Source organism: Chaetodon trifascialis, chromosome 1 (genome assembly GCF_039877785.1).
Source record: "Chaetodon trifascialis isolate fChaTrf1 chromosome 1, fChaTrf1.hap1, whole genome shotgun sequence".
Lineage (NCBI taxonomy): Eukaryota > Metazoa > Chordata > Actinopteri > Chaetodontiformes > Chaetodontidae > Chaetodon > Chaetodon trifascialis.
This window is the reverse complement of record NC_092056.1, coordinates 32,144,806-32,157,127: the sequence shown is the minus strand read 5'-3', so window position 1 is coordinate 32,157,127 and position 12,322 is coordinate 32,144,806. Positions and strand designations below refer to the sequence as shown.

The 12,322-nt window shown below is 45.6% G+C and overlaps 1 protein-coding gene across 5 annotated transcripts in view; it reads left to right on the top strand.

Annotated features, from left to right (window-relative positions):
• The window catches only part of adamtsl3 (ADAMTS-like 3), a 315,350-nt gene that overhangs the window by 47,487 nt on the left and 255,541 nt on the right, over positions 1-12,322 (top strand). For 4 of the 5 annotated variants that reach the window (XM_070967624.1, XM_070967595.1, XM_070967615.1 and 1 more), the window contains exon 3: positions 4,198-4,317. The exons of the other annotated variant lie outside the window; for it this stretch is intronic. In XM_070967624.1, the coding sequence (XP_070823725.1) occupies positions 4,198-4,317 (120 nt within the window). The remainder of the gene's footprint in view (positions 1-4,197; positions 4,318-12,322) is intronic. 5 annotated transcript variants of the gene reach the window in all.

The window sequence follows — 12,322 nt, the reverse complement described above, 5'->3', positions numbered from 1 at the left end:
CCTTGCCTCCACTCCACAAGAGGTGCTACAGGTAGTTCATGTTAGTTTACAAAAATAGAACTATCATCTGCCATCAACCTACAATGAGAAATATGTACATAGTGCTGGCAAGCCAATATGATCCTCTGGGCTATCTGACCCCTTTCACAGCCAGTGCAAAGGTCTTAGTACAGGATCTATGGAAGTAAGAAAAAGGATGGGATAACATCATCAAAACTTACTGGAAAAATGGACAGCATGGGAGCAGGAACTACAAAATCTGCCCAACATTCACTTTCCTCATTGTTATCTGCCCTCCTGTGCCAACACAGCCACCTCTGAATCCCGTTCGCATGTATTCTGTGATTGTTCTGAACATGTGTATGGTGCTGTCACCTACCTTCAGACCAAAGACAAACATGCCCACAACCATGTCAGTTTCATCATGGCTAGGTCTGGCTAACATCTGACTCTTGTCGATACACAGTGTTTGTTGGCATGAGAATAGCAGAGATTCAGACTGTAACTGAAACACACAGCTGGTGATGCGTTGACTCGAAGAATAATCCATTTGATGATCTAACATGGGGCAAAACCCTCCAAGAGCTTTCTCAGCAACACCAATGGAGTCAAGGCCCTCCATTCCTCTTGCTGAACACAAACTGCTGGCCATCAACTCAACTAAGGAACTCAGGAAATCCATGTTCTGTGGCACAGTGACGTCAGATAGCACAAACCTCCCTGATCTATACATGTATAGCAACTGGGATGATCGGGTTACGGAGACGAAGAATGTCCTTTTTGGGGCGGCAGATCACAACTCAAACATAGCCCAATGCTATTTGAATTCAGAGAAGCATCTCCTGCAAAGGGCCCAATCAGAGTGCTTCCCAGAGGAATTCAATGCCCTAAAAACTGATAATCCCATACCAAAAGGCAACAAATTACTCCCCCTTTCACCAGAATATGACCCTGTTCTCAGTCTCATTAGAGTGGGAAGTCAACTTTGAAGAGCAGAAACCCTAGATTATGACAACATTCATCAGATTATATTGGATCCAAAACATCCCATAACCAACCTAATCATCAAGCATTATGATGAGAAATTGCTCCATATAAGCCCTGAGCATGTCCTAGGGGAAATTAGATGCAGGTACTGGATCCTGTGTGGTCGCCAAGCTATTTGGCAACATCAACATCAGTGTCAAACCTGTCAGAGATGGAGAACCATTCTTGTCATTCCTAAAATGGCAGACCTTCCTCCGGCCTGTCTGAGACTGTTTAAGCCCCCATTCTGGTCTACAGGTATGGACTGTTTTGGACCTTTCCTGGTGAAAATTGGCCGATGTACGGTGAAAAGTTGGGGCATATTGTTTACAACATGCTGCATACAGCTTGAGCTATTTGATAATATGGATATAGATACATTCTTAATGGCCTTCTGAAGATTTGTCTCACGCAGAAGGAAACCCTTTGAAGTCCTCTCTGGCTGTGGAACTAATTTCAAGGCAGGAGAGGTAGAATTACAAAATGCTTTCCAATCCATGGCGCCAGACTTGAAGCAGCGACTGGCATATGTACAAGTGAATTTCTAATTCAATCCTCCATCAGCCCCACATTTTGGTGGAAGCTGGGAACGAGAAATAAAGTCAATAAAAATGGTCCTCAATGTTGCACTAGGAAACCAACCAACTTCAGAAACAGTCCTACACACAGTCCTGATTGAAGTGGAAGGCATACTGAATTCAAAACCTCTCAGATATGTCTATTCTGACCTTGCTGATCCAGACCCAGTAACACCCAATATGCTGTTGATGGGGCCTGACTCCTCTCTTCCGCAAGCAATCTACAGTTCAAGGGAACTCCTCAGCAGGAGAAGATGGCGGCACAGTCGCACTTTAGCCGACAATTTCTCGACCGCCTTCATTAGCTATTACCTTCCAAACCTTCAAATCAGGAAGAAATAGAAGACTGACAAGGAGAACTTGGATTCAGGCCAGATGGTGATGGCAGTTGATCCCCAGAATCCTCGAGCATCATGGCCTATTGGAAGGATAACTGAAACCTACCCTGGAAAGGATGGGGAGGTCCGGAGTGCAAAGGTTATGATTCAAGGACAGGAATATATACGCCCTGTTTCCAGATTAATACCACTACCAGAAATCACGGTAGAAACTGAATAAACGTATTTGCTGCACAAATCTGGGGGCACTTGAGCTTGCGTTGGGCTTTGAGCTGTTTGCCATGTGTCTTTTGATCTACTTTCAATGTAAGTAGCATTTCTTTCCCTATTTTGTTCATCATGATATGATATGTTAAGAAATTATATCAAGGTTAATGATAATTTGCATTCTTTAACCCTTTTGTTAAATGTGATTTATGAGTTTGACATTATTTGAAAGGCTGAATTCATGTTGTTTCACCATTTCTATCTGTCTATCTCCTGTCTCACCTCTGTTGCAACCCTTGTTCTAAAAGCTGGTCTTTTCTAAGGAGTGGATGACTCCTCCACTCTGTTTAATGTCTGTGTGATAATTTTGCAGTGAGGGGCTGAAAGGAGATCCTTGGTTCCATAAACAAACCATATGTACCCACCCATGACCTCCTCAGTGGCATATCAACAATGTTGAGCTCTGTCCACGACAATGACTTGTTGACTTCTACTTTAGTACCCGCTGTGTGATCAGTGGCCCACTCTTCCCACACAAAGACATCCATAAACTTACTTGGAGATCCCCTGAAGGGTTCAAGGGCTGTAAATCAAATCTTCATTATCAACTACAAATGATGAAGATCTATACAAGACACCACCAAGGGTCAAATGTAAACAGCGAACACTACCTGGCAATAGCAAAGATCAGGCTACGAGCCACCTGCACCACTAATCGGGGGCAAAGTATTTGATGCCATCAAACAAAGAGAGCTCCTGAAACAAAGACAGCTTTTAGCATAGAGCTCAAGAATCAGTTTACTCTACTAGCCAACACAAAAGAGAACCAGTACACAGTCCTGTCTTCCTTTGAATAATATGGAGAACATCTACACCAAGCTAAAACTGGAGTGAATATTGGATTGTTTCCAACAAAAATGCCATATCAATTTCACAAGTAGTGTTTGATTGCTCTACCCTGCTGTCTAGAAGGAAAAGAAAATAGTTTACTACTTAAAATATTACTTGATTTTTAAAAATAGCTACAGGGAAATTAAGTTAAGTAGCACAGACCCCAGTGGAGAATCAGTGTTATACTGTATGTTGTATTGTGTATGTATGTAGTCTTTAGTAGTATACAGTAGTAATGTGCAATCCATATGCTGTTTATTTTCTTCTATTTTGAATTATTACACAGTAGTTGGACAACACTCCCATTAATGTAAATACAGTTCAAGTCATCTGGACACACACACACACACACACACACACACACACACACACACACACACACACACACACACACACACACAGTGTCTCTGTGTCTCTCTCTGGGGAGCCCTCTAAATGCCAGATGCCAGTTATTCCTATCCAGTCTCAGTGTGCAGCACAGTCACAGTCCCTGTTTGTCTGATAATCAGGCTTCCCCTTGGATTATGCTGGTCATGAGAATAGAAATCAAAAGTATTCTGTTGTAACAATGTATGAAGAATCAGCAGAGGGTTTGTTCATATTCGAGAGCATATTTTCTCTCCTGTGAGTTGAGAAAAAGGAATGGGGGGAGGGGAGGGGGCCCTGGCCTGTTTGGGGAGATGATTTCACAGCCCCTGTTTAGAAAACACCAGGTCCAGGTTTTAGCTCACTAAATTAACCTGGGAGTGACTGATGTCAGATTTATTACCCATGATCCTGCACCAATGGGTCCAAGGATATGTGTGTGTGTGCGTGTGTGCGTGTGTGTGTGTGTGTGTGTGTGTGTGTGTGTGTGTGTGTGTGTGTGTGTGTGTGTGTGTGTGTGTGTGTGTATACGTGTATTACTTACGTTGTGGTGACAAATATGTTTACACAGTCACATTATGGGTTCTTGTCTTCCTTATGTGGACAAAAAGAATGGTAGGGTGAAGACCTGAGTTAAGGTTAGGGTTAGGCAAGTAGTGGTTATGGGTGTCTTCAGTTATTAAAGATTTGGTGCATGATCATGATCTAAAGGGTTAGGGTCTAGTGTTATTCCTATGCACTTTGCCTGGATACTGATTGTTTACACACTTTGTGTGTGTGTGTTTTGTCAGTGTGCAGATGCTCAGCCCCAGGGTGCAGTGTTCCTGCCAGAGTTCGCCCTCTCACCTCAGGGTAGCTTCATGGAGGATGCCACAGAAGATCACTTTCTAACCTACAGATACGACGAGCAGGTCAGTGACACACTCTTTAGTGTTGCTGGACCAGTATGGGTTTCCAATCGGCGATGCTAACTTTTTGAACTGAAATGTCATCAGTTGCTGTTAATTGCTTCCATGTTGTTTCTTTACCTAAATGTTAAAATTTCATTTCCTGGTTTTCTGGTTCAAAGTTTGCTTTGTCACAGAGAAAACATGTCCACTCCAGTGTTTTTAATGCTGACAGAAGTTGACTTCCTGGCATCTGTGAACAACTATTATAGTTGAAACATGAACACCAACAAGTTTTTAATGTGAATTCCAGCCCACCAAATACAAAACAAACTGGATTGGTAAACATTTTAGTGCTGGAGACCATATGACCATGGAAATTATAATTATACTAGCCAATACAGAATTTCTTTCATCTAGTGCATGTATACATTTCACATAATGTGGAAGGCAACATGCAATCAAAAGTACTACATTAAGTACTACATTAGCATGTCTGAACATTGTTGGCTGTGTCCTTTAGTCTTCTTTATCCAAATAATGTGATGTCATGACTCCTCTCACCCCACACTTTTTTTGGCAGTCCTGTGCACAGATACACTATAGGGCTAAAATAAGGACCTTAAATTTTGACTTAAATTTTTTGGAAAATAAAAAAATTGGCACTGAAATTGAAACACAGATTAGAAGAGATGATTTCATTTTATTTAGAATTTTGTTTATTTTGATATTATACAATGTCTTTACTCATTGGCTGCTTTTTATTTTGATACTGTCAGTTTATTTTGTGTATTTGGTATGGAGAGGAGGGTTTTGAGAGGAGGAGCAAGGAGTGTACAGTATGATTAACAGATCAGCACATTAATGCATACAGTATGTCACTCCCCTGAACCCGAGATCGGCTCTGAACCCTCTGACATGGCCACACACCTGGCATACAGCATCGTCTTCCATTACTTCACCTTATATTCCCAAACCACAAGAATGTGAAGTCTGTTTCAATGCACTGTTGTTTTTCCACATAGAACTGGGCTGCATTAAAGTTAACTGATGTTATGCTGGTGTGGCAGAGGTCTGCTGGAACAAGTACCAACCTGAGTTTATGTCAGTTATCAGCCGATGTTAGCTAGTGTCAGCTATCATCGCTAACATCAGCTAATCACAGCTATTACTGCTAACGTTTCAGGTGAACTCCTAAATGCAGCATCATTTTTAGATAGTATATTAAAGGTGGGAAATATTTCTACAAGTCTTTCCTCATCCATTCAGGCTGCTCCAAGCACCTGTAATGTAAGTGCATAAATAGACAGGCATCAAAATCCATACAGCAGTCTCTAACATGGCCTCACATATACGGCTATGGCTTATCACTACATCTGTGGAGATAGGAAGTACTGTAAAGGAAGGAACAGAAAAAGTTCAGGGAATTAAGGTCTGCTGTTCTCTACATGGCCCCCTGATAGCTTCTGGGCCTCAGTGCAGTGCAGCGCAGCGGTTGTACTGTCGACATTTACGTTAGTGACTGACACTTAAGATAACTGGTCTTGATGAGGGTCATTGTCTGGCTAACAGAAAAAAAGCAAAAGCAAAATGTTTGTGATGGTGTGCAGCTTTTTATTGAAGTTACTCATCAAAATTACTGATTTGAGTTAGTTGTGTTATTTTGAACAACATCACAAGTTCAACATTTTTAGTACAAACAGAAGTCTGAGTGTGTAAGAACAGACAGGGCAGTCAGCCGTGTATTATTATCGTTATGGCTCCAGCAGTGAAGAACACCCTCTTTGCTGCAATGCTAGCACTGGGGAAAGCCATCATTATCCAAAACACTGCACTGGCACAGGGCTTTTGAAATGAAACAGACAAAGCTGAGTTATTTTATTCACACTGCCAGAGTGGGTTAAGTTTTGTGGTGCTGCAGTGTGTTTGTCAGTTAGTGCTTGAGTTTGGTGCTCTGCTCTGCTAAGAGCGGTCTGTGGCCAATAGGGTATGCACAAATTGCTTCACCTTTGTCTTGCAGAGCTAATAATTAAGTCATTAAATCTACAATGTGCTCAAAAGCTTGCCTTTTTTCCAGATGTTTGTTCTGTCAACATAATGTTATTAACTACTATTTGTGAATCGATTCAGAATTGTGAAGGAACTCAAAATTGTAAGAATCAAAACTTATAGGTAAATTTTTCCTCTTGTGTGTTATTTCTCATGCATTTCTTGTGATATAAGTTCACATTTCTTAATAAAAATCCACAATGGCATGATTGTAAGTACAGCACTGCAAGGAATTGATCAAACAGATGAGTTCAGTGACTCTGAGTTTATATGTGTTTGAGCTCACCACTGTTTTACAACATGCTGCCAAAAGTTCTTTTGCTTTGTTAATGGCAGTGGTTGTGAATTGATGTGATCTGTGCCTGATGTGTCTGTGTCTCAAAGGAGCTGTTCTGGAGACTTGTATAAGTGAGATCACACTGCGTTTATGGTACAGTGGTAATCCTGATTCATTTTGGTTGGCCAACTTGAGTCACACTTTTGTTTTTTGGAGCACCCCCCCCAGAAAACACTAATTGATTACATTTAGTTGATGTCCATTGCTGTCCAGTACCCCTATGTCTAAACATCAGTTTAGGGTTGATATCAGGTATCAATCTTGTGTTTAGACTTTTGGTGGTGGGTTGAGCCTTTTGTTCACGTTTGAATTAAGAATTGTCCCTTAAAGCTGCAGTACATAAGATCGAGAAGGGAGCAGACTTGGTGTGAAAATTTGAACCAACACAAGTTCCACGTCACTCCCCCTCCCTCTCCGCTGCACTCATGTCATAAAGCACCCGCTAGATGACAAGCGAAAAAGTTGGTACTCCAAGGGGCTTCCAGATGTTCCCTGCAAAAAAGAGGAATGCAGTTTGATTTCAGTGCATCACAATCTAAAGATACAAACAGTACCTAACAAAGGGTCAGGGAATATTTACTTCTTACCATGGATACTACAATCCCTCCTCTGTCACTTAGGGCAGGTGGTCAGAAAAGATGGGAAGCATTTTCGATCTAAGAGCAGCAATGACTTAAGTCAAAAAGACGTTGATGAACTCTCATCATCTTGTCAGATTGAGATGTTGAGTGCCTCTGATAGCCTTCGATAGATTTACACAAGATCTATGCCTTCTTTCCTGTTGTAATAATGGTGATCTTTGGCTGTTGTGATTAATATGTGCTTTGACTAGTTTTTCTGCAGTTTTTCAGTCAGTATTTACCAATTTTTAATGCTTCACTGCACATTTAATAAACAAGTAACCTTTTCTTTGTGTTGTCAAATTTTTCCATGTTTGCTGATTTGTATCAGCTTCTGCTTCTAAATTGCTGCAACTAGGTACTGAGTTTTAACACAATGTTACTGATTTTTTGTTTCTGCCTCTTTGTTTATTGAACTATTCTATTGGTTGATATGTGTAAAAAAAAAAAAAGAATCATGAATAAGCTTCATTTTTATATATGACTCTAAAACAGCTGGCCACTGTGTGTGTGTGTGTGTGTGTGTGTGTGTATATATATATATGTGTGTGTGTGTGTGTGTGTGTGTGTGTGTGTGTGTGTGTGTGTGTGTGTGTGTGTGTGTGCGCGTGTGTGTAAATTTGTATCTGTCTATATGTAACCTTTGGTCTCATACTGCATTCCTGTAGAGTTTCCCTTGCTTTGATGAGAGGAGTGAGGTAATTTTCTACTCTCTACTGTTTGAAAAAACTGCTTCAAAAATGCAAATTTCTCTAATTTTTATGCAACACTGAAAATTAAGCCACTGTGTGTTTTGTCAAAAAGTATTGGGTTAAGTCAAACACATACACGCACACACACACCTATGCTTGTATTGCTTTGTAAGGACACAGTGACATAATGCATTCCCTAGTCCTTACCCTCACCTGAACTGTCACAACTAAATGCTAAACCCAAACCCTTACCCTTACCCTGACCCCATCCTAAACCTTATTCTAACCTAACACTTAAAACTAAGTCACTTAAAACAGCCCTTAGAAGATTTGAGGACCTGCCATAATGTCGTCACTTTGTTGGCTACAAACCTGTACTTCCTGCAAGTACACACACACACACACGCACGCACACACACACACACACACACACACACACACACACACACACACACACACACACACACACACACACACAAACAGGGGGTTTTCATCATTTGTGGGGACATTACATAGACTTACATTCATTTCTTGGAGACTTACCCTAACCCTAACCATCAATCCATCCATCCATCCATTGTCTATACCCGACTATCCCTTTCCGGGGTTGCGGGGGGGCTGGAGCCTATCCCAGCTCTCAACGGGCGAGAGGTGGGGTACACCCTGAACCGGTCGCCAGTCGATTGCAGGGCAACATATACAGGCAAACAACCATTCACGCTCGCACTCACACCTAAGGACAATTTTAGAGTCACCAATTAACCTAATGAGCATGTTTTTGGTCTGTGGGAGGAAGCCGGAGTGCCTGGAGAGAAACCACGCATGCATGGGAAGAACATGCAAACTTCACACAGAAAGGCCCTGCCCGACCTAGGGATCGAACCAGCGACCTTCTTGCCGTGAGGCACGCGCAATACCTGCTATGTCACGGTGCCGCCCTAACCATCCATCCATCCATCCATCCATCCATCCATCCATTGTCTTCCGCTTATCCGGGGCCGGGTTGCGGGGGGAGCAGTCTGAGCAGGGACGCCCAGACTTCCCTCTCCCCGGACACTTCCTCCAGCTCTTCCGGGGGGATCCCGAGGCATTCCCAGGCCAGCCGAGTGACATAGTCACCCCAGCGTGTCCTGGGTCTTCCCCGGGGCCTCCTCCCGGTGGGACATGCCTGGAACACCTCCCTAGGGAGGCGTCCAGGGGGCATCCGATAGAGATGCCCGACCCACCTCAGCTGACTCCTCTCGATGCGGAGGAACAGCGACTCTACTCTGAGCTCCTCCCGGGTGACAGAGCTCCTCACCCTATCTTTAAGGGAGCGCCCCGCCACCCTGCGGAGGAAACTCATTTCAGCCGCTTGTATCCGGGACCTCGTTCTTTCGGTCATGACCCAAAGTTCATGACCATAGGTGAGGGTAGGAACGTAGATTGACCGGTAAATCGAGAGCTTCGCCTTTCGGCTCAGCTCCTTCTTTACCACGACAGACCGATACAGCGACCACATTACTGCAGCCGCTGCACCGATCCGCCTGTCAATCTCACGTTCCATCCTTCCCTCACTCCTGAACAGGATCCCAAGATACTTAAACTCCTCCACTTGAGGCAGGAACTCTCCCCCAACCTGAAGGGAGCAAGCCACCTTTTTCCGGTCGAGAACCATGGCCTCGGACTTGGAAGTGCTGACTCCCATCCCAGCTGCTTCACACTCGGCTGCGAACCGCCTCAGTGCATGCTGAAGGTCCTGGCTCGAGGTAGCCAACAAGACAACATCATCCGCGAAAAGCAGAGACGAAATCTGCCGGCCCCCGAACCGAACCCCCTCCGGCCCCTGGCTGCGCCTAGAAATCCTGTCCATAAAAATGATGAACAGAACCGGTGACAAAGGGCAGCCCTGCCGGAGTCCAACATGCACCGGGAACAGGTCTGACTTACTGCCGGCAATGCGGACCAAGCTCCTGCTCCGGTTGTTCAGGGACTGTACAGCCCTCAACAGAGGGCCTCCAACCCCATACTCCCGGAGCACCTCCCACAGAATGACGCGAGGGACACGGTCGAATGCCTTCTCCAAGTCCACGAAGCACATGTGGACTGGTTGGACAAACTCCCATGAACCCTCAAGCACCCTGCGGAGGGTATAGAGCTGGTCCAGTGTTCCACGGCCAGGATGAAAATCGCATTGTTCCTCTTGAATCTGGGGTTCGACTATTGGCCAGATTCTCCTCTCCAGTACCCTGGAATAGACTTTACCAGGGAGGCTGAGGAGTGTGATCCCCCGATAGTTGGAACACACCCTCCGGTCCCCCTTTTTAAAAAGAGGGACCACCACCCCAGTCTGCCAGTCCAGAGGCACTGTCCCCGTCTGCCACGCGATGCTGCAGAGGCGTGTCAACCAAGACAGTCCTACAACATCCAGAGACTTGAGGTACTCAGGGCGGATCTCATCCACCCCCGGCGCCACCGAGGAGCTTGCAAACTGCCTCAGTGACTTCAGCCCCGGTGATGAATGAATCGACCTCCAAGTCCCCAGTCTCTGCTTCCTCTACGGAAGACATGACAGAGGGATTGAGGAGATCCTCGAAGTATTCCTTCCACTGCCTGACAATATCCCCAGTCGAGGTCAACAGCTCCCCACCTCCACTGTAAACAGTGTTGACAGAAAGCTGCTTCCCCGTCCTGAGGCGCCGAACGGTTTGCCAGAATTTCCTCGAGTCCTCCTCCATGGCCTCCCCGAACTCCTCCCAGACCCGAGTTTTTGCTTCTACAACTGCCCGAGCTGCCGCATGCTTGGCCTGTCGGTACCCATCAGCTGCCTCAGGAGTCCTATGAGCCAACCAGGCCCGATAGGACTCCTTCAGCTTGACGGCATCCCTTACTTCCGGTGTCCACCACCAGGTTCGGGGGTTGCCGCCACGACAGGCACCCCCGACTTTACGGCCACAGCTATGGACGGCTGCATCAACAATGGAAGTGGAGAACATGGTCCATTCGGACTCAATGTCTCCAACCTCCCTCGGGATCTGGTTGAAGCTCTCCCGGAGGTGGGAGTTGAAAACTTCCCTGACAGTGGGTTCCGCCAGACGTTCCCAGACGTTTGGGTCTGCCAAGTCTGTCCTGCTTCTTCCCCTGCCAGCAAATCCAACTCGCCACTAGGTGTTGATCAGTTGACAGCTCAGCCCCTCTCTTTACCCGAGTGTCCAAGACATACTGCCGAAGGTCAGATGATATGACTACAAAGTCGATCATTGACCTCCGGCCTAGGGTGTCCTGGTGCCACGTGCACTGATGGACACCCTTATGCTTGAACATGGTGTACGTTATGGACAAACTGTGACTAGCACAGAAATCCAATAACAGAACACCACTCGGGTTCAGATCGGGGAGGCCGTTCCTCCCAATCACACCCCTCCAGGTGTCACTGTCGCTGCCCACGTGAGCATTGAAGTCTCCCAGCAGAACAATGGAGTCCCCGGTTGGAGCACTTTCCAGTACCCCTCCCAGGGACTCCAAGAAGGCCGGGTACTCTACGCTACTGTTCGGCCCGTAGGCCGAAACAATAGTGAGAGACCTATCCCCAACCCAAAGGCGCAGGGAAGCGACCCTCTCGCTCAGCGGCGAGAACTCCAACACATTGCGGCTGAGCTGGGGGGCTATAAGCAAGCCCACACCAGCTCGCCGCCTCTCACCGCGGGCAACTCCGGAGTAGAAGAGAGTCCAGCCTCTCTTAAGGAGTTGGATTCCAGAGCCCAGACTGTGCGTGGAGGTGAGCCCGACTATCTCTAGCCGGTACCGCTCAACCTCCCGCACTAGCTCAGGCTCTTTCCCCCACAGTGAGGTGACATTCCATGTCCCCATAGCCAGAGTCGTTGTCCAGGATTTGGGTCGTCGGGGCGCCTCTGTGCAGCGCAACACACTCGCGTTGCCTAGTAACGATGCAAGTACCGCTGCTGAGAGCGCGGGCATATTTTATGGGATGTTTAAGGTTTGTAGCTAGCCAACTATGGTGCCACCGAAGAAAAGAAAAAATATCGCGGGCGACAGACAACTTATCCTACGTTTACACGTAGCAGGGTATTTTGGAAAACGGATATTTTGGCCCCTCCGTTTTCAAAAATAACATCGTCCACACAACATCGTTTTCAAAAATGTTGTTTACATGAACCCGGATAAACACGCCGTCGAGTGCATCATAACTATGCCAAACCTATGGGCACGAGTATAAACATAGGTTGCTCACATGACGTTAAGTATTCAGTCACGTTGTGACGTTTCGGAACCTAAAACGCCGTTTAACCCTGTTTACATGCCGCCGTTTTCAGAAATCTCCACTTTGGCCG